This window comes from Microtus oregoni, unplaced genomic scaffold, assembly GCF_018167655.1.
Source record: "Microtus oregoni isolate MIOR12 unplaced genomic scaffold, Mior012 000007F_ref0000211, whole genome shotgun sequence".
Taxonomy (NCBI): domain Eukaryota; kingdom Metazoa; phylum Chordata; class Mammalia; order Rodentia; family Cricetidae; genus Microtus; species Microtus oregoni.
In genome coordinates, this window is record NW_024543066.1 from 21165217 (window position 1) to 21187500 (window position 22284).

The 22284-nt window shown below is 38.0% G+C and overlaps 1 protein-coding gene across 5 annotated transcripts in view; it reads left to right on the plus strand.

The window, feature by feature from the left end:
- The window catches only part of Tsga10 (testis specific 10), a 103861-nt gene extending 85967 nt beyond the window's left edge, over positions 1-17894 (plus strand). For 4 of the 5 annotated variants that reach the window (XM_041655740.1, XM_041655736.1, XM_041655738.1 and 1 more), the window contains 5 exons: positions 4381-4590; positions 10950-11152; positions 13152-13256; positions 13580-13726; positions 16964-17894. In XM_041655740.1, the coding sequence (XP_041511674.1) occupies positions 4381-4590; positions 10950-11152; positions 13152-13256; positions 13580-13726; positions 16964-16988 (690 nt within the window). In that variant the 3' untranslated portion in view covers positions 16989-17894. The remainder of the gene's footprint in view (positions 1-4380; positions 4591-10949; positions 11153-13151; positions 13257-13579; positions 13727-16963) is intronic. The other variant, XM_041655737.1, reaches the window with a different exon arrangement.
- Positions 17895-22284: the final 4390 nt, after the last annotated feature.

A 22284-nucleotide genomic window follows, 5' to 3' on the forward strand; every position in this document is an offset into this window, starting at 1 on the left:
GCTTGTTCCTAACTATTACTTATACCTTAAATTAGCCCATATTTTAAAATCTACATTTTTTCCCACACCCATTACCTCATCTCCATTTGCCCATCCTACTTCCTCCTCGCCTGGCTTGCCACTCCTCCTTCCTCTCTCCCAGAGCTCTCTGACCCCAGAAGTCCTGCCTAGCTAATGGCTATTCAGCTCTTTACTAAACCTGTCACAGTGACACATCATCACACAGTGTAAAGGAATGGTTCACAACAGTCACTCCTGCTTGGCGCTTCAAGTGGAGTTGCTCAGATCAAGGCTGTTGCTATGTAAGATGAAGTCATTCAGGATCCGGTGCACAATGAAAGCTGAGACCCATACAACATAGCCTCCCCCAGAGTTGGCCCTGCATGCTCCTCATATTGTCTTCTAGTACTGTCATCTCTGCAATTTTATTTGTTTACAATGATTCATGTTCATTCTGGTTGTGGACCCATCTTTTCTGAAATTTTACATGTCTGGCATGTTATTTTGTATTCACTTGTAAGTTATATTTCTGAGACCATTTTGATATGCACATGCTTTCCTTGAACTTGCTACGTAACCTTGAATTCCTTTTGTGTGTGTATGTTACCAGTAATTGAGCCTAGACAAACACTCTACCACTGATTCATTCCCTAGTCCTTCTCTTATTTTTTATTTTGAGAGAGGCTTGTGAAGTTGTCCAGGCAAGCCTTGAACTTTCAATCTTTCTGCCTCTTGATCCCTGAGATTACAGGCCTGTGTCAAAGGCCAGTTTGGTTGATTTTTAAAAATCTGTAATATCTTTCTGTTAACTAATAAGCTTTTACATTGCTAGTACATTTAGTTTTACCATTGCTTGTTTCATGCTTTCCATTTATCATGATTGCTTTGTTTCTTTCTATTTTTCTATCTTACATATTTGTTTTCTTTACACATTTTTGGCTGCCGCCGCTCATCTATATAGAAGTTACACATTTTATATTTTTTCCTTTAGATGTTAAAGTTATAATTGTTGATATGACCAACTCCCTAGGAATATTTGACTAATGAGGACCACATCCTGCTCAGTAGCACACACCTGTGCTTTCTGTCTAATCTCCCCTACATTTTCATGATCTTTTCATGCACTATTTTAATTTCACATTGTCTTATATGTTCCAATAAGTAATTATTATTGCTCTTGTGATCAGTACTGTTTGCATCTACCTATAGGCTTATAAGACCTGTGTTCACTTGCTTCTTGTATTCTGGTTCTTTATTACTTAGTTCCTCTTCTGTCCTTCCTTCCTGCAGAAACCAGTGTGTTCATTTTTTTCCATCTTTTTAAAAATGGCTAGTGTACCTATAGTCTTGAGAGTTAGTTTAGCTGATCATAGATTTCTAGATTGAGAATATTTCTCTTTATAGCTTTAATAATAACCTGATAAGGTTAGACAGATGACTCAGTAGTTTAGAATGCAGGCTGCTTTTCCAGAGGACCCGAGCTCGGTTCTTGTACCCATGTTGGGCAGTTTACAACTGCTGGTAATACTGTCTTTGGGGAATTTGATGCCTTTTTCTGGCTTCAAGGGGTACTTGCATGCCTGTAGTGTACATATACATAGACATAGACATACACACATACACATAGATAAAAATAAAAATAAATCTTTGACATAGTGACCCCTGGTTTTTTTGTTAGTAGGTCTGTTTTTATTCTTGTTGTTATTCCTCAGATGTCTGCCTTTGCCACTGGTTCTTATTATAGTCTTCTCTTTCTCATTGTTTGGAATCTACTATCAGGTGCCTAGGTTTGTTCTCTCTGGCTTTGATATTTTGGATTTTTCTTCCTCTGTTTCATTCAGAGTACTTGTAGCTTTCATTAGTTATGGAAAATTTTCAGCTATTACTTCTTGAACATTACTGTTTTCAAATTCACTCTGCTGTTCCCTCAACTCTTGCGTATCTTGAATCATTTTCCCTTGTTGATTGGTCTTTGCATAGTTTCTGCATGTTTGTGTTCTATACCTTGTTTTCTAGTTCACATTTCCTTTTTCATTTGTTCTAGTTTGTTCTTGATAGTTTTGTTGAGGCTTTTATTATAGATACCACATTTCTTTCGAGAAGTTTTATTCAATTATTTTTCAAATGTGCCTATTTTTTCCATGTGTTACTTTTTTCTTTCAGATTTCTTCCTTAATGTCTTTAGTATTTTCCAGTATATTTTGCCATGCCAGTGAAAATATTTTGGTCAGTAATGTGGATTTCTGGAAGTGAGGTCTTGCTCTGTTGCTCTGATCCTCCATTGACTTCCTATATTAGAAGTTTTTCTTAAGCAGAATCCTCCACCCGACGGAATTTTATGTGGTCTCAGTGTGGTGCTATCCCTGCAGAAGGGTGGGTTTGTTTTTGTAATGCTGGCTCTAGGTCATCACTGAACAGGGGACAAATCTTATGCTAACATTTAGAAATAGAGATGAATAAAGTGCTATTCTAAAATCAAGTCAGAATTAATGTTTATGTTTATCACAGAAGAAATTGTGTTTTTATTCAAAGATCAGGTCCAGATATACTTTCAGTGGTTTCCGTATGACTGAGTAGATTTTCCCCCTAGAGCCTTTTTTTATTTTTAGTACGTTATTCAAAAATCCCATATTATGTAGATGTTACAGTCATGGTCCTTTTTATTTGGTGTGTGTGTGTGTGTGTATTTTACTTGCAATTAAACCCATCATCTCACGTTTGCTAGATTAAGGTGTTGTATCGCTGAGCTGAAAACTTTTCTATTGCTTTGCTTCCTTTGAGGGAATTTTTCTCTTCTCTGTAAGCTCATATGTAGAATTAATAAAAATGTTATGTTGCAGGGCATGGTGGCACTTGGGAAGCAGAGGCAGGTAGAACTTCCTGAGTACAAGGCCAGCATGGTCTATGTCTGGTCTACATAGTGAGTTCCAAGCCAGCCAGAACTGCAGAGTGAGACCTTGTATCAAAACAAAATGTTTTGTTTTTCAGTTTTATCTTGAGACTTTTCTCCTTAGCTTACTCAGTCATCTTAGTAGAACCTACAATATACAGAGTGATCATTCAAAACCCTAGAAGTCTGATTACATCACCCTCACCATTGAGGATCACAGCTTACTAAACCTGCTTCACTGTGTTTTGTAAGCATCTCCTATTACTTTTCTCTGTGAGCATTAAGCTCCAGGCACACCAGCCATCTCTCAGTGATTGGAACATATTATTCTTGCATCCAAACAGAGCTGTGGCACTTTGCCTTTTTCAGCTTGAAATGCTTCTTCTCGCTATTTGTCTCCTCACTGCTCAGTCATTTACTTAGGGAAGCCTTTCTTGACTTTCTGATTATTTCAGTGTAGGTCAGGTTTTTTCTCCTGCTATTTCCAGAAATAGTTTCTTAGTGTGTTTCTATCTGTAACATATTTGATTAATACAGGACTCCCTCAACAGTAAAGCTTTGTGAGAACAGAAGTAATTTTGCTTTCCACTGACTTTGTCTCTAGGCACAGTTACTATAGCATGCAGAGTATTCTGGAAAGATGTGAGGGGTGGGTGGACAGTTGGATGGATAGAAGGTTGATGTGAAGAATGAGTAAGAATGACTACAGAAGAAAGGGAGATCAAGAGGGTGAAGGGGACCTTGAATTACGGCAAAAATAACATGTGCCAGGAACAATTTTTAGTGCTTTAGACTTGTAAAAGCACTTGTTAAAGAACACACAGTCTTTGCCTTCCAGTTCTGTTATCTTCACATTATAGCAAACAAATACTTCTCTGTAGGTGGCAGTGCACTTATGTAAGCATCATGCCTGAAGGGGGGAGGTGTGGGGAGTGAAATTATTTTGAACATTTGAAAGCATTTATGTAACTTGAATCTCATATCATGGCTTTTAAAATATGCTTTTTCCATAATTGGTTGTGTTTAATTTGTACTTGCTCAGAGCTTTTTCTCTCAGAAGTATTAGTGCTAGAAAATGATCAGTCCTCATTTTATGATAGTATGACTGATATAAATATGTCAGTCAAGAATTGGAAAATATTCTCTGAACGTAGCAGTGGCTATCATTTTGTCTTTGGCAGCAGCAACATTTGTAGGCCATGTAAATTGTGCAAACAGATACAACTATTGGCCAAACTGTATATATTACATTGGTACTGAACCTGCAGGCATTTTCATAGGAAACAGTTCTTTTCCCAGTTGCATCTTTTACACTACTCATAGGATTTATTAATTAAACTTGAAGCCCCAAATTATCTCTCACAGAATGTTTTGTGTATCCTATCAGCACCCATATCACCCAAGGTCTTCTATTCTAGTGCTAAAAGATTTGCCCTATTTTGTTGTCCATGATGACCTTACAGCTAAAATATTTACATCTGTCCTTACAGCACTTAAATGCAGAGCGCTCTTACAAATCCCAGATTTCAACTTTACACAAGTCTCTGGTGAAGATGGAGGAGGAGCTTCAGAAGGTTCAGTTTGAAAAGGTGTCTGCACTTGCAGACCTGTCTTCCACAAGGGAGCTCTGCATTAAACTTGACTCGAGCAAAGAACTTCTTAATCGACAGCTGGTTGCCAAAGATCAGGAAATTGAAATGGTATGTAATACATCGAGAATTGCTAGTACTTGAGCATTATTATAATTTTGAAAAAGAGGTTTGTTTTTATAAAATACTATATCAAATATATATGCCTTTTAGCTTTGAATTTGTTTTTATTATGCTTTTAAATTTTATGTTTAAAGTTTAAAAGGTTAATTTATGACAGCTGTGTTCTAAAGAATTCAAGAACATTAAAAAAAACCCCAAAATCTTCCTTTGAATTTGTAGTTTGCGATTGTGTTTAGTCAGAATTATAAAATACACTGACAGAGCTGTGAGCAGAAAACCATGGGCCTTGCTTAGCTAAATTATAAACTAAATGGTATTCTTTCTAGCTAAATTGATCTAGTAATTGGATGCAGTCTTTTAAGTTGTGATGCAGTTGGTTGTATCTACTTTGTGCATACACTAGGGATATTCAACTGTACAGGCTCATGCTCCCAATATTGGCATATAAATAATTTGATATAAATAGAGAAATAGGAGGTATCTATAAGGAATTCAGCAGTAGCTGAACTTTGGTGGATGGGGCATCCCACAGAGGTAATGATGGAGAGGTCCATGTAGATTCTTGAATGAAAATAGTGTTTTTAGTGAGCAGTGCGATATGTTTAAGAAAAACTACCTGGACATAAATCTGGAGAAATAGAATCTGGCTCTTAGTGTATAGATACTGTATATCTATACTGAAATATCAGCCAACCTTGGCCACCTTGGCTATTTGTTATTACCAAACCTTATTAAATTTCTTATTTTGTTAATCCACCCTTTGTGATGCACTTGAGAATCATGAGTCTAGTTTATTTTATAAGAATCTACTATTAATCTTTTAATGAAGTACCATCTGCTCAACTCCTCACTTATTCTTAATTATTTCTTGATTTCACCATGAACTTTTTAATGATTAATTTGCTACTGTAAAACTTAAAAATGAGATAATCACCTTTTATTTAAAAATTTACTTGATGTTTTCTAATTGGAAAAAGCTTGTTACTGTATCAGTTGAAATAATATAAAATTGAAGTATCAGTAGTTATAAGTCCATAGCTTATAAAAATAGCATGCCACTTGCAAGTAAAGCCCAATCCTATAGTAATCTTCTTAAAGTTTTAAATCATAGCCATTAGCAGAACTTTGCGTAAAGCTTTGTAACAATTTAATTTAAAAAATATTTACTGTACTTTTTGTAGCTTCCTCTTTCCACAGTACTTCAACAGAATTTCTGACATTAACTGCTGTGACACTGAACTATTTATGTATGTGTCTTCATCTCCTTAGTAAGCCATGATGTCAAATGCCAGGATCATACCTTTACTTTTATACTTCTTCAGTTGTCAAAAACATTGAGATTAAAAAAAAAATCTGTGTTAGTTTGAATGAGAGTGGTCACTATCGGCTCATATGTTTGAATGCTTTCAAAAACTGGAAAAGTTTAGAAGGTGTTGCCGTTTTGGAGAAAGTGTGTCATTCAGGATGGGCTTTGAGTTGCCAAAAGTCCATGTCATTCCAGTTAGCAGTCTTTCTGCCTCTTACTTGTAAGGATGTGAGCTTTCAGCTCCTGCTTCAGTACCTGCTCTAGCACCATGCCTGTCTGCCTGCAGCTGTGTTCCCTACTGTGATGGTCATAGACTCTAACCTCTGAACTGTAAGCCCCCAATAAACATTTTCTTCTATAAGAGGCCTTGGTCATGGTCTCTTACCACAGCAGCAGAAGGTAACTGAGACTATCTATGATTTTAAGGTGATATTTTTACATCTAATTTAACAAATTATACAGAGTACCTGTTACCTAGTTTTTCTTAATGATTACATCTTACAAAACTATAGCCTGATATAATTATAGTATTAACATTGATCCAGGAAAAGACAAGAGAATTTCCATTGCAGAATCTATCATATTTCACTCTTGTGAATTTACATAGTTCTTTACTGTATCCTATCTTTATGCTTCTTAACCTCTGTGAGCCATTAATCAGTTCCTCACTTCTGTAATTTTATCATTTCAAGATCCAGTAACAATGGGGAATATAGTCAGATGTTTCTTTTCCACCCAACTGTTTCCAAATAACCAGCATCCACTTCCAAAATAATTGACTTAGAGGCTAAATATAAATTATAAATGCACAGCCAATAGCTCATGCTTATTACTTAGAGGCTAAATATAAATTATAAATGCACAGCCAATAGCTCATGCTTATTACTAACTAGATCTTATTTTTTTTTGTTTTGTTTTTCGAGACAGGGTTTCCCTGTGGTTTTGGAACCTGTCCTGGAACTAGCTCTTGTAGACCAGGCTGGTCTCTAACTCACAGAGATCCACCTGCCTCTGCCTCCCCAGTGCTGGGATTAAAGGCGTGCGCCACCACCGCCCGGCTAGATCTTACATTTTAAGTTAACTTATATCCCTTATTTATGCTCTGCTATGTAGTGGTACCTTATTAGGATGCCATATTTATGTCCTGCTACCTCTTCAACTGTTTGGTGTCTTGTGACTCTGCCATTCTCCTTCCTATCATCTTTAGTTTGGTTGCCCTGCCTATACTTCCTGCCTGGCCACTGGCCAGTCAGTGTTTTATTAAACCAATTCAAGTGATAAACTTTTACAGTGTAAAAGAGGATTATCCCACAGCATTTCCCCCTTTTTGTCTAATTAAAAAGAAAGGTTTTATCTTTAACATAGTAAGATTATATACAACAAAAACTGTCAGGTAAGAATCACAGTTACAATATATAGTCTATTGTATTTGGCAAAATTAGAGAAGATACTCTATTACCAATCTTATCTTTGTGAGTCCAAAGTTTTATACCTAATTTGTCTTTTATCATAACCAAAGAAAAATATAACTATCTAGTCTTCAACTTAATCAAAGACCCCAGAAGGGTGAAATGACAAGGACCTCAAGCTATCTGGAGAGCCACCTAAAGTTTCTCTTTAATACTGGGTCATCCAACTCTGGCCTACAGGCCTAGCATGTCTGACAGACTTTCCTGTGAATAAGGGTGTAGTAACATTTTGTTTGTGTTTTAACAAATAAAGCTTACCTGAAGATCAGAGTGCAGAGCTAAGCCACCAGAGGCCAGGGAAGCGGTGGCACACATCTTTGATCCCAGAACTTGGGAGACAGAGGCAGAAGGATCTCTGTTAGTTTAAGACCACCCTGGGCTACATGAGATTAAATATGTCTAAAAGAGAAACATCTCACACAAAGTAATCCCAGCACTTGGGATCCCATGCATTTAATCCCAGCACTAGGGGGCTGGAGACAGAGTGATATGACTGGTGGAGAGAGGAATATAAGGCAGGAAGAGACAGGAGCTCATTGCAATCTGAGTATGCAGTCTGAGGTACAGTCTGAAGCAGTCAGTCATAGGACACAGTCTTCTAAGCATAAGATCACCTTTTTGGTCTGAGGATTTGGTAGAGGTAAAAGGTTTCTCTAGTGGCTGGCTGTACTGTTCCCCCCCTGGTAGCTGACTTCAAGCTTTTACTATTAAGAACAATTAGAATTCGTGCTATATAAGGGAATTTTGAAGGACTGTCTTACCTTGTCTTGGCAAAGTTCAAAAGTCACCTTTTTTTTGCATTCTGCTTGTCCAGTTTGGACAATAACTGTCATCAGTTGAGACAAGGGCAGTTTCTCTGCCCACAGGGCTAGCTTTTTCCATAACAAAAACAAACTCAATACAGAGTTTCTTTGATGGCCATGATCTTCTCTGAAGTGCATTAGTGCTGCCAGGAGAGGATGTGTCTTATTGCTATAAAAACCTTATGTTATTAAAACATCTTAAATACCATATTCTGTAGATCATCGAAGTGTTTAAAGATCATTTATCTAAATATATCTGTTTATGACCTTGAAAACATACCTAACTTGACTATAAGGTTGACTTTTATAGAACACTATTAGTCTGTATTTTTAATCATACATTACATTTTAAATGAGCTATATAAGCACCATACCTTAAATAAGAGTAGAAATATACATACAGCATAACAAAAGTAACTTTAAATTTGTATCAATAAACCAAAATCTATACCATTGTTAAATATCCTGAGATTAATAGCTGTTCTTTTGGATTAAAATAGAATCAATAATTTATTCTTTTATCCTATTTCTATATCATATGCCCCTTCTTTTAGAAAGAGATCTCTGAACTTAACTATTTTATTTAGCCTTTTTTTTTACTATGACAAATAACAATTTGTAACCAACCCCATAAACAAACATCCATAATCCAATTTTTGGGAATGTGGTCATAGTTTTCTAGCCTACTTCCTGTCAATTGGGAGTACTAGTAATCTTTGGGGGACACTGGGAAAATTTAGGATTATGATCAAGTCCTGACTGGAGTATTCTGTGAGACTGAATCATCTCAGTCAGTTTTCCTTGAGGCTGTTCTGAATAAAGAAATCAGAGGAAATTGCAACAGAGGAAATCTGAGATATTGGATCATGTGGACCATGTACTCCCACTGGAGATATTTCAAGAGGTCTTCCTCTATCAAAGCTGATTTTTTTTAACCCAGAATGAATTCACAGTCTCTCATTTCCTGTGGAAACAAATACATAACCTCTTTCCCAAAGTAACATATCTTTTGACTTAAATTTTTAAGTCAAAATATCTTTTTCTTTTCTTTTTTTATTTATTTTTTAAATATTTATTTATTTATTATGTATACAATGTTCTGTCTGTGCGTATGCCTGCAGGCCAGAAGAGGGCACCAGATCTCATTACAGATGGTTGTGAGCCACCATGTGGTTGCTGGGAATTGAACTCAGGACCTTTGGAAGAGCAGGCAATGCCCTTAACCACTGAACCATCTCTCCAGCCCCCTAAAGTCAGGATATTTTTAAAATATATAGGTTGGTTTAATCTATCAGCTTTCATAATCAAATGTCTCTTAACAGTCAAAAATTTTAAAGACAACACAATAATATATATAATCCAGACTCTCTGTGTATTTTCCATCTTTACATGGCTTATTTCCTTTATATTACTCTACTCCCCTTTTTAAGGACTTTATTATTTTAAAACAATCTTTTTAGATATAAGACTGTATCTTATATCTTTCTCTTTCCTCTCCTAAGCCCGCACACATTTTCAAGCACACTGTCATGATAGGAAGTATGGGGACATGCAGGCAGACGTGGTGCTAGAGAAGGATCTGAGAATTCTACATCCAGATCGATAATCAGCAGGAAGAGAAACTAAGACACACTGGCCACACTTCCTCCAACAAAGCCATATTTCCTAATAGTGTCACTATGAACCTATGGGGGCCATTTTCCTTTAAACCACCACACTGGATAAACCTCTAAACAAATATAAATCTTGAATAGTAATTTGAAAAGTTCCAGAAAGCAAATTGAGGCCTAGATTGCTTTGGGTGTGAATTCCCCTAAAGATATGTCTTGATGATTATTGATGTGGGAGGACCCAGCCCACAGTGGGTAGTGACACTCCTGGGCAGGTTGCCCTGGATTGTATAAAGAAGCTGACTGAGCCTGAACAGGAGAGAGCCAGTAAGCAGCGTTCCTCATGGTTTCTGCTCCTATGTCATTCAGTAACACTGTCACTTGAATGTATCAGACAGATGAATCCACTCCAGGTTGGCTTTGGTCGTGGTGTTTATCACAGCCACAGAAAGTGAACTGGAACAGTTTCCTTTTTTCCCATGCATTTGCTATTTAATTGTATTTCTTCTTTTGAAAAATTTATGATCATTATTTTTCATTCCTCAATTTGTGTGAGTTCATTTACTAACTCAGGAAGTTCTTTCCCTCTCTGTCCACTGAGGTGCCTGCCCCTCCCCTAGTAACTTTACTTTTATTGACTTTTAAAGTTTGTCTTTCATAACTAGCTTTTTAAATGCATATAAAATTTATTATAACATGTATTATAAGAAATCATGCTTTCTTTTAACTGATAATCGTCCTTTTGAAGAAATATTTTGCTTACTGAGAATATTTTGAGCTCAGGATACATTGTAAGGCACAAGTTTTCCCTAGGTGTATGCGAGAGATGGAATGTGTCTACTCCTCATACTCCTTTCCTCCAGAGGACAAGGCTACGTCAAAGGGCACTTAGATGTACTCATCCAGTTCCAGACAATGTCAGTTCTGCAGAACTATGTAAAAAGTCTTAAAACTGGAAATGGAAACTGGTTGCAGTTCGAGATGGATAGAACTTTTAAATTAGTGAATTATGTGATATGGCCTGAGGGGTGGGGAGAGTGGCCCTACGGGTGTGTTGTGGTGTGTGCAGACAACTTCACAGTGAGAAATTTAAAGTCACGTGTTCCAGATAACAAAGTGAGTGGATGGGAGTAAGTCTGGATGTCCTCCCATCACACAGATGGAGAATGAGTTGGATTCCGCACGCTCTGAAATAGAACTGCTCAGGAGTCAGATGACAAACGAGAGGATCTCCATGCAGAATCTAGAGGCTTTGCTGGTGGCCAACCGAGACAAAGAGTACCAGTCCCAGATAGCGCTGCAGGAAAAGGAGTCTGAGATCCAGCTTCTGAAGGAGCACCTTTGTCTGGCAGAGAACAAAATGTGAGTCGGCTGCAGCATCGCAGCACAGAGGGCTGGTCTCAGCACCTCATAACTGAGGAGAATTTTAAAGGCAGGTCTGGAGGTTGGAGCCCACAATTGGCCATTAATTAGACTGAGAATCAGGAGTATTGTGATTTGTCTAAGATTTAAATCTGTGGTATAGTTTTTCTAACCTACGGTTTCTAAATGTAACAGTCTCTGCTGATTGTTTTGAATGATCTAAAATATTGTCTTTAGGACACGTAAAGACAGCACTCTGAAACTTGGAGGACTTTTGCATTTATGGGTCGTCTGGTGTTGCTGTCTGTCTCTCTATTTGTCACATTATAGTCCCCTGTGTCTATAAGGGTGTCTACTGGATGCCCAGAAGAACTGAACCCACAAAACACTGAGCACACCCTCGGAATTTTTATCTTACCCCAATAATACTTAGCTTGATATTCAAGTGGAAACATCTGCCTGGGTATTGAAAGTTTATTAAAATTGGTTGCCGCTGAGGAACAATATTATGAACAAAGGAACCAAGACCATGATGGGGAAACCCAAAGAAGCAGATGACCCGGGCTGGTGGGAGCTCACTGACTCCGGACTCACAGCTAGAGAACCTGCAAAGACTGAACCAAGCCCTCTGAATGCGGGTGGCAGTTGTGTGGCTTTTGCAGTTTGTAGAGCCACTAGCAGTGGAACCAATATTGATCCCTAGTACTGGCTCTTTGGAGCCCATTCTGTATGAAGGAATACCTTGCTGGCCTAGATACAGTGGGGGAGGGCCTTGGTCCTGCCTCAAGTGATATGGCAGACTTTGTTGATTCCCCATGGGAGGGCTCACCCTTTCTGAGGAGTGGATGAGGGTGGCATGGCGGTAGGTAGGGGGAGAAGAAGGATGGGAGGGAGAAGGAACTGGGATTGGTATATAAAATAAGATTGTTGAAAAAAAAAGTGGTCACCTCTAATGAAAGCTCAGCCTCTGTGGCCCATCCATAGCACGTGTCACCCTGCCCATCTTCACACCTGAGCCTGGTATCTGGGAGCATGGTGGTCATTTTCTCAGCAGTCAGCCACTCCTAGGAGCCCTTGGCCATCAGGGACCCCCAAGCCAGGGGTAGTTTCCTCTTGGGTCCTCTTGACTGCGACTGAGTCATTCTTGTCAGTTCCAGTTAGTGAGGCTGTTGTGATACCTTCATCAGGTCCTCAGGGTCCCTTCCTCAAACTTAGTAAAGAAGCAGAGGATGTATTCCATTTTAGACTTCTGCTAAATATTGTGACATGGAGCTGGCCAATGTGGGAAACTTCCATAAAAAGTATGTTTATAAAGAGCATTTACATAAATGAATAACATAGATAGATGTTACATTTGTGTATATAGAAACAGAGATAAGAAGGTTTGATTAACTGAGCAGGACTGGGATCGCTGAGGCTTTTCAAGTAATAATGCTTGTACTTCAAATATATCTAAAACATGCCCTTGAATTTGCCCATAAAAATCACAGTGTGAAGCTGAGGCTACACATTGGTCAGTAAGATGCTTGTTATGCAAACATAATGATCTGAGTTTGGATCCCCAGCATCCATGTAAAAGCCAGGAGCAGCAGTATGCAGCTGTAACCCTAGCACTGGGGGAGTGGAAACAGACAGATCCCTGAAACTCATTGACCAAACAGCATAGTCAGATGGATGAACTCCAGGTCCAGCTGGGAGACCCTTTAAAGAATAGTGGAGAGTGACTGAGTAAATACCCAAAGTCAGCCTCTGGCCTGCCCCAACACATATACAGTATACACACAAACAGGAGCAAGTCCAACATGTATACACACACACACACACACACACACAGAGAGAGAGAGAGAGAGAGAGAGAGAGAGAGAGAGAGAGAGAGAGAGAAACTTGCAAAAATCACGTTGGATCCAGCTAAGATGCCATTGTCAATATGGTTTAATATACTCTTGGAGTCACAGGCTATTGTGATTTCAATCAGCTATCACTCTTTTCTTTTGCATAGGGCTATCCAGAGTAGAGACGTGGCCCAGTTCAGAAATGTTGTAACACAGTTGGAAGCAGATTTGGACATTACTAAAAGACAGCTAGGGACAGAACGATTTGAAAGGTAAGTTAATCCCTGTGCAATGCTCTGCCTAAACATGTTCCTTAGCTAGCAGTAGGTTTTAGTTTGTTAGTCTGTGTGTAGGTACATGTGGGTTTTGTTTGTTTGTTTTCAAGACAGAGTCTCGCTCTAGCCCAGGCTAGCCTCAAACTGATGATCCTCCTGTCTCTGTCTCCAGAATGCTAGTGTTATAGGTGTTCTGGCTCAGTAAGAGGTTTATTATTTTATCACGGGTAGATTTTAATGTTTGAGTTGAGCTACAGTTTTATGATAGGTTTAATAATGTCACTGAATGTAAGTTTAAAAGCCTCACTACTTTGGTCTAGGGAAAGGGCTGTCCAAGAACTTCGCCGCCAGAATTACTCAAGTAATGCTTATCATTTGAGTTCAGTGAAGCCAAATACAAAGTGTCACTCACCAGAACGTGCTCACCATCGATCTCCTGACCGAGGCCTCGACCGATCATTGGAAGAGTAAGTGTGCACAGGACCCTGGGCACATGTAGCAGTGCTCACAAGGAGATTTGAGGGAGCAAGGAGACTGATATTAAAACTGATTGCTAAGTTGTGGTGGCACCAAAAGAAAGGGTTTTATCTATAAATGAGTTTTATATGAATATTGTATGAAAATGAAATAACTCTAAGGTTTATCTAATATTTATTCATAGTGTTTCATTTATTTTTTTGTGATACTGGGAATCAAAGCTGAGGCCTCATACATGCTAGACAAGCACTGTACACTGAACTGCGTCATCAGCCTGTATGCTATACTGTAAAGTCTGAATTCCTGTTTACTTCTGTATTATTTTCCATGTACATTTATTACAAAATGTGGGCTAATTGCTATTGCACCATAGGATAAATAGGAAATTATTTACTATTTTTATTTTAGATTTATTGTTATGTTTCACAAATATTTAAAAATTTATCTGGGAATAATTTATAATTTGTATGAAGTTACAAAAGTAAAAATATCTCTCAATCCACTGTTGCTAAATTTTGTCCTATTTTATTATATACAGAAATATGTACCTACACTACTACATGTTTCCCCGTCACACTTCTTTTTCTCTCTCTCTGAAAAAGCAGCCAGTACCTCCAGTTCCAAAGCATCCTCACGGACCGCTGTCTTGTGGTTCCCCAGTTTCTATCTGTATATTCCAATGTTACTGTGAGAGCTGAGGCCCAACACCAGCAATGTAGTCAACATTCCTGACTGACTTGCTCAGCCCAGAGTGTGTCTGACGCAGCCTCTGAATTTCTGCAGCATCATCAGTTCAAAATAGGGTGATTAGAAAGTTCAGAATCTGTTTGCAGGCCATCATTTCTACCTTTTTAGCCTACCTTTCCCAAGTACTGGGGACATTTAGCCAAATGCCAAGTTCATGATTGACTTAAATTTATTTGTTCTTTTATTCCCCCATGATCCACTGATACCTCATTATGACCAGTTGTGGTCACAATGTGTCTTCTGTAATAGTCTAAAAATACTAAAAATGAAATACTTAAAAACACCCTCTCCCAATTAAAAAGTTATTATATATATGTATATATATATATACATATATATATGTATGTATTTTTCCCCGCACATGTGTATGTGCACCAGTGATGGGTCTGGTGCCTGCAGAGGCCAGAAAGGGGCATCATGTCTCCTGGAACTGGAGGTATACAAAGTTACAAACAATCCTGAGGAATCAAAGCCTAGTCAGCCCTAGGGATTCCTGTTTCTGCCTCCCCAGCACCGAGATTACAAATGTAAACCATCATGCCCAGCTTTTTTTTGAGCTCTATGGGTCAAACTAGAATCTTAATAAATATAAGGCAAGCACTTTATTGAATGAGCCATTTCCCCAGCCAATCCATCCTGGAGCTCAGTATCACCTGTGAACAGCCAGTTCCTGTTGGTCACCTTCCAGGTCAGGCCCTTGAACTGAACTGAACTGAACTGAACTGGAAAGATGCCCTCCTCTTTCTTTTGGACAAATAGAACATCTGTCTGCTGGGTAGTCACGGCTCCAGTGGAACAGTCGTGGGGACCTCTTTCCTCTCTGCTTATGGTTCTTATTCTAGCACCAGTATTTATACCTCACACTGGCACAGCTCTGACAGGAAATGATTATTTTGTATATGGCTTGTTGTTCTTTGCTGCACTAGCTCTCGGAACTGTCTTCCTGTGGCATGTAACTTTTATGAAGTGTTCTTTTCTGAAACATTTACACTCTTTGTTTGGCCTGGTGTCTAAAACTCTGTATTCAAGCTGCTGATCCTTTTCTCTTATTGTTTCCACTTTCCTGGTAAATACCTCTACTCAGCTGTTTCTCGATCTCTCTGACTTACTGTATCTATTTTATAAAGTATTGATTTACGTTTTGCTTTATAAGCTATTTGAAATTTTTTTTTACTAAATTTAAAAAGTTTAATTTTATACTGTTTCTGTGACTGTTACATTTGGTCTCAAATCCATCACAATATCTTATGTTTGCTGTGTATATTATTCTGTCTTCTGTATTTTCCCATTTGATCTTTTCATTTTTAAAAACTCAAATTTCTTGTAATAATTAGAAAGGTTTGTATCTTTTCTGTTACTTTCATTAATAATATACCCTTAGCTCTCCTTTTAAAATTTATCTTTCACTGTCAACTTAAGATGTTATCCCTGAGCCTCGAGAGATGGCTAGGTAGTTAAGAGTGCCTGCTGCTCTTCCAGAGGACCAAGTTCAATTCTGTCTTCTCTGCCCCTAGTTCTCTTTCTTCCAGGTTGTCAAATAACTGATATCATGCAGTAGGTAGCCTCTGGTGCTGACTTAGTCTCAGCATAATATTTTGAGTCTTATCTAGAATCTTACATGTCTCTTTTAACTGCTGAGCAATATTTAATGTCCATCTATGGCTGAACCACAAGTTATTGTCTTTGAGGTAGCCATAAAGTAGTGCAGAGAATCCCAAATATCTTTTCCAGTTCCTACAACAATACCACCTTGAAAAATAGGAAATGGGCACTGGTATAAGTTATTACACAGGGTTTAGTAATATTTCCCTAATGTATTCATTTGTGTGTGCATGGTTATACCTACATTGCAGTCTTTATATACACCTCTTGCTAATAACTAAATACTGAGTTGTCCAATCAGTACCAAATAGCTTACTTAGGAGGAGATCTGAAGAAAGGAATACATGTGACAAGAAAGCAGAAGGGGCAGCTGTTAGGGGATAAAGGGACCAGCAGATGGGAGAAGTGGGAATGAGGAGGGGGACACTGAGGCAGGGGTACAAAGAGAAACAGGTATAATAGCATATATGTGTGAAACACTAACTTAAAAGCATTAATTGTAAAAGACAGTCTTCCCTTGTGGTACCCATCGCTTTAAAGTTAGGATCTGTATCTCCCGTGTCCCAAGCAGAAGGCCAGCTAACTTTTTATCTGTGCTATAATTCTCTCAGCTTGAGGATCCTGTACAAATTCAGTCACATATAGAACACAACCTTTGAGTCTGGCTTTTTTCATTCAGAATAATGTGCATGACAACCTTGCAAGTTGCACATGTCAATGTGTCTTTCTTTCTGTGTTAAAGTAGTATTCCATGGCATGAACAAATTCACTATATTCATTTCCCTTCACAGAGGCTGAAGGGGGAAACCCCAAGCGCTACTAAAGTATGCTAGAGTTATTGCATTTAAAACCTTAATCTGTTTTTTCTTCTATTATAGGAATCTTTGCTATAGAGATTTCTGACATGTGAAAAGATTCTCCACAGCCTTGGAAAGGTCAAAGATACAAACGGATTTTTTTTTTTTTGCTATTTGATTGCATTTATCTTTTGAATGCTTGACAGTGTTAAATGTATTTATTGACTTTGTGCCTCTGAGTCTATTCTCGAGTGCCATATCACAGTGATCTGGGATGATGTATGCAAACAAAAATGCACATGGCTCTTTCTATCCATACAGTAATAGTGAGTGTAAAATCTGCTTACTTCACTATTGAGCACTGTTTTGTTAACTGTCCGGAGTAAATAAAGAAGCTTAAAAAAGAGGGAAAAGTGTTTTTACAAAACTGATTTCCTTTCCTTTCTTGCTGTCTCAAATGACTGGTTGGTTATATTTTTTTTCTTTATGATTTATATTCTCATGGCTGGAAAAGCTGTGCTAACATGGGCACAGCCTAGCACTGGCCTGGGCCCCAGTATTGCATTTTGGAACCAACCTGACATGACTTCCATGCCACAGTCTACCTTCCAAGTAGGAGTGTGCCAGGGCTTTCAGCCCATGCTATTGTAGCACACAGCCCAAGTACCATGCGTTTTTACAATTTTGTCTGCTCCTACTGTTGTTAGAAAGGTAGGTGATGATATCTATCCAAAATGTAAGATTTTTTAAAAAATCTGTATTTTTAATAAGTTTTCCTCAAAACATTAAAGTACTGCAATGAATTTTATTGCCATTTTATTATTTCCCCCCTGTGGTAGCTGTCTGTAATCTATCTAGAGTGACAAGTTATTTCCCTCACCTGCATCTCTCAAGTCTCTTTTCTGTCCATAGGCTTTGATTTAATGTTGATATTAGAGCCTGAATGCTACTGTATTTTACTGATATAAGCTATTTGTATTCTTACATTTTAATAAAAAAGCAATCCCTGTCATTAATAGTATTCCTATGATGGACAGTTTCTCATTGTATCTAGTCATTATTCGATATGGCAGTAGTGACAAGGGTAGTGGCCTCTTGAGATCTTATTTCATCATGACATAATCACTAGTACGCTGATACTTTATTATAAATTCACGTCACATGCTCACTTTAGTTTGGCCTTCCAGAACCTTAAGGCTTATTCATGAAGTTTTAGACAATCATTACAGACTGGCTAAAAAATGGATAAAGTACAGTACCTGCTCATAAATATTTTAAAGAATAGTATGTAGAATAGATTTTCTGGCTCATATCAAATAAGATACTGATGTACATCTTGCAGAATGAACCTCTTAGGTAACCCAGTGACCTTGCCATTCGATCACCACAGCATTATTATTAATCTGGTCTCCTAGATAACCAACAAGAGCTGAGTATCACCTATGGAAAGTACTTGCCAGCTCGTCTGCAGAGCGCAGGGTGTTAGGAGAGGGGCATGGGAATAAAGTGTGTGAGAAAGTGTTTCAATACTTGATGAAAAGTATACAATGCTTGATTCGTGACATTGTTACATACTGTTTCAGAGGAGAGTTACATGGTATGGCGCATACAAAGGGACTACTGTTATCTAAGGCAAAAGAAATCTCACCCGGTTCTCTATTCAAACTTCAAAGACAAGATTTTTTATTAAGGTAATATTCAAGAATATTTGCTTGAAATGGGATTCTTGTCACTTGATATAAATAAATACTTAATAGCCTGTTGATGTGGTAGAGCCTGATTGTAAACAGTATACCAAACATTCTTTCTTGTTGATGTGGAAGAGCCTGATTGTAAACAGTATACCAAACATTCTTTCTTGTTGATGTGGAAGAGCCTGATTGTAAACAGTATACCAAACATTCTTTTTTGTTGATGTGGAAGAGCCTGATTGTACACAGTATACCAACCATTCTTTCTGGTTGATGTGGAAGAGCCTGATTGTACACAGTATACCAAACATTCTTTCTGGTTGATGTGGAAGAGCCTGATTGTACACAGTATACCAGACATTCTTTCTTGTTGATGTGGAAGAGCCTGATTGTAAACAGTGTACCAAACATTCTTTATTGTTGATGTGGAAGAGCCTGATTGTAAACAGTGTACCAAACATTCTTTCTTGTTGATGTGGAAGAGCCTGATTGTACACAGTGTACCAAACATTCTTTCTTGTTGATGTGGAAGAGCCTGATTGTAAACAGTATACCAAACATTCTTTCTTGTTGATGTGGAGGAGCCTGATTGTAAACAGTATACCAAACATTCTTTCTTGGATAACAGCAACAGCAAAAATCTGAAAAAGGGCTCCGAGCTCAGAAATGTTATGCTCAGTACAAAGTGTTTACTGCTGTTGAAGTGAGTGTGTTGAGAAAGACTTGTTAATTCATTGAGTAATTTAAAAACAGAAGTTTTGAGCTGGACATGCCTACAATTCTAGGACTTGGGAACAGAGGAAGAACGGTTACCAAAAGTTTAAGGCCAGCCTGTACTATGTAGTGACTTCTAGGCTAGTCAAGGCTACGTGGAACCTATCTCAAAACAAAACAAAAAAACGTTTTCAATTAAAAAGCACCCTTGGGATTCTTTTAGTCTCTTTGGTTAATATGAACCACCATTTGGTTTTCTTTAAGGAGTAGAAATCATTAGCATGAGAATCTGTGCTAAAGTTCATAAGATAGAGTTTTTAAGGAATGGGTCTTAGCTTTTTGACCTGTAGATATAACTGGATGCATGTGGTTCAGTGGTGGAGCTTGCTTCGAATATCCAAAGGCCCAGGCTCCAGTCCCGGCTTTAAAAATCACTACAATAGGAGTTCACCCATTAGAGTTTAACAATAGGAATATTATTTAATAGTGTTCAGACAGTATCAACTACATAACACACAGGTTGAAATTAATTAAAGTGTTGCTGAAGTCATGAGAAGCTGATGCTCTCAGGGCCCTTATCAGTGTCAGCTCTTCCTTACTGCCTTCTATGCTTCTTCCCAGACAACCTTGCTCTGGTTTTCAATAGGGTCTTCTTGGCTCCCCAAATGCTGTGCTTAAAGCTGCCTTTCTTTCATCATCAGAAAGAGTTTATGACTAAAGGATGAGACTCATTTGCTATACTAAAGTAGGATGCAAGCTGCCAGTTAAAAAAGAAAGACTCCTCACAGCCCATCTACCTGCAGTCCTCTTTATCAGTACTCATAGCAGGCCAGAGATCATCGATTCACTCAAAGAGAGATCGTGGTGGCGCACGCCTTTAATCCCAGCACTCAGGAGGCAGAACTCTGTGAGTTCGAGACCAGCCTGGTCTACAAGAACTAGTTCCAGGACAGGCTCCAAAACCACAGAGAAACCCTGTCTCGAAAAAAAAAAAGAATATAACTATTTAAACCTTTGATCTGAATTCCAAATATACCACAAAACATAAAAACCTCAAGGTAATTGATCCACCCCTTATCCCCTACACGTTACTCCTTTGCAGCAGAGTGAGTTAGGCTAATTCTCTTTAAATTTTATGTCATTTCCCAATTGATTTGAAAAAAGCATCGTATTTTATAAAAAGATATTTATGTTACGCAGCTTCCAAAGCAACTTGTCTTAAGATGGGAGTCTACAAAATACTCAGCCTTGCATCCTGAACACCATTTGGAATTTACCCCTACAAGCTGTTTCAGTGGGTCAGTTTGAACTTGTCTTCTTGCAATAAACTCCTGAATTGAAAGCAAATGTCTCATTTATTTTTAAGGGAAAGTATTCTATAGGTGCATTGTAACTTAGAAAAGACTCTTGGCATCACAAGGCTGAAGAACCAGAGCAGAGTTCTAATCACAGCATCAGGCCTTTGTTTCATGTGTACCTCATTGGGTTAGAATTCATAGACATAAGGAACATGTCCAACCAAACATATTCAAATATGTTGTATAGTAACATGGCCTCTTCTATTAGGCAAGAATTATGCAAGATGCTTTAGATAATAGTTCTTATTACAAATAATATGATTCCTTGGTTAAATATAAAAATAACATGTATAGCAGGGCAATGAAGTGCTATAGTGTATTAAGTCTGCCTTCTTAGAGTGCAGACTGGAATGTGATGCAGATAATAGAGATATCATTTGATTATTGTTCTATTCAGCAGTTCCTAATTCTTCATTTTATATAGCAACTTAGACACCACCACAGAAAAATTCAATGATATTAGTTGGCCTAGGACACCAGCAGTATACCTAGAGAAGAATTAAACATTGCAACTAAATTTCAGAGATTCTAACCAGTTCTTGTGAGTTTTAAAACCATAACCAAATATATTATAATAGATTTATAATATATATCTACTTATCTCATACTACATGTGCTATAGTATATATTGCACATATTTCAAATTGTATTAATTTTTTTTGTTGCATTAGAAGTTTTATTTTGCTGCTTCACATGAATTTCTAGAATTATGGGTAGTTTTAATTTTTTTAAGATTTAATTTTATTTCGTTTTTAAAAAAATGTTTATCTTCTATTTATGAGTGTTTTGCCTTCACGTATGTATATGTACTACATGCATGCCTGGTGAATGCAGAGACCAGAAGAGGGCATTGGATCCCCTAAACTGGAGTTATCTATTTTTATTTTTTTAATTCTAGGTATATGTGTGGCATGTATGAGTGCAGGTGCCTGCAGAGCCCAGGAGAAGACATCATATCCCCTAGAATTGGAATTACAGGTGACTGTAAGCCAGCCAATATAAATGCTGCGAAATGAACTTGGACCTCTGAAAGAACAGTATGCAGTCTCAACCACTGCTTGCTGATGTTTGACCATTTAAAACTCTTAAGGGATGAATTTGTCAGAGAGATCCTAGTCAACTCACTTTTCTGAGGTTCTAAGATGACAAAAAGTGAGAAGTAAATAATGGGAATGCATGCACACATACACACACACACACACACTGTTACTCTGGGTGATGTATGCGTGCACACACACATGTAGTAGGAGGTCGCTTGTTTGTTCCCAGCTGCCCAGACTTGAAATAACCACACAGAAACAGTATTAATTAAATCACTGCTTGGACTATTAGCTCTAGTTTCTTATTGGCTAACTCTTACATATAATTTGACCCATTTCTATTAATCTGTGTATTGCCATGTGGTTGTGGTTTTCTGGTTAAGGTTCTAGTGTCTGTCTCTGGAAGGGCTACGTGGTTTCTCCTGATTCGGCCTTCCTTCTCCCAGCATTCAGTTTAGTTTTCCCCACCTAGCTCTTTTCTACCCTATCAGGCCAAGCCAGTTTCTTTATTAACCAATGGTATTTACAGCATACAGAGGGGAATCCCACCTCTCTCTCTCTCTCTCTCTCTCTCTCTCTCTCTCTCTCTCTCACACACA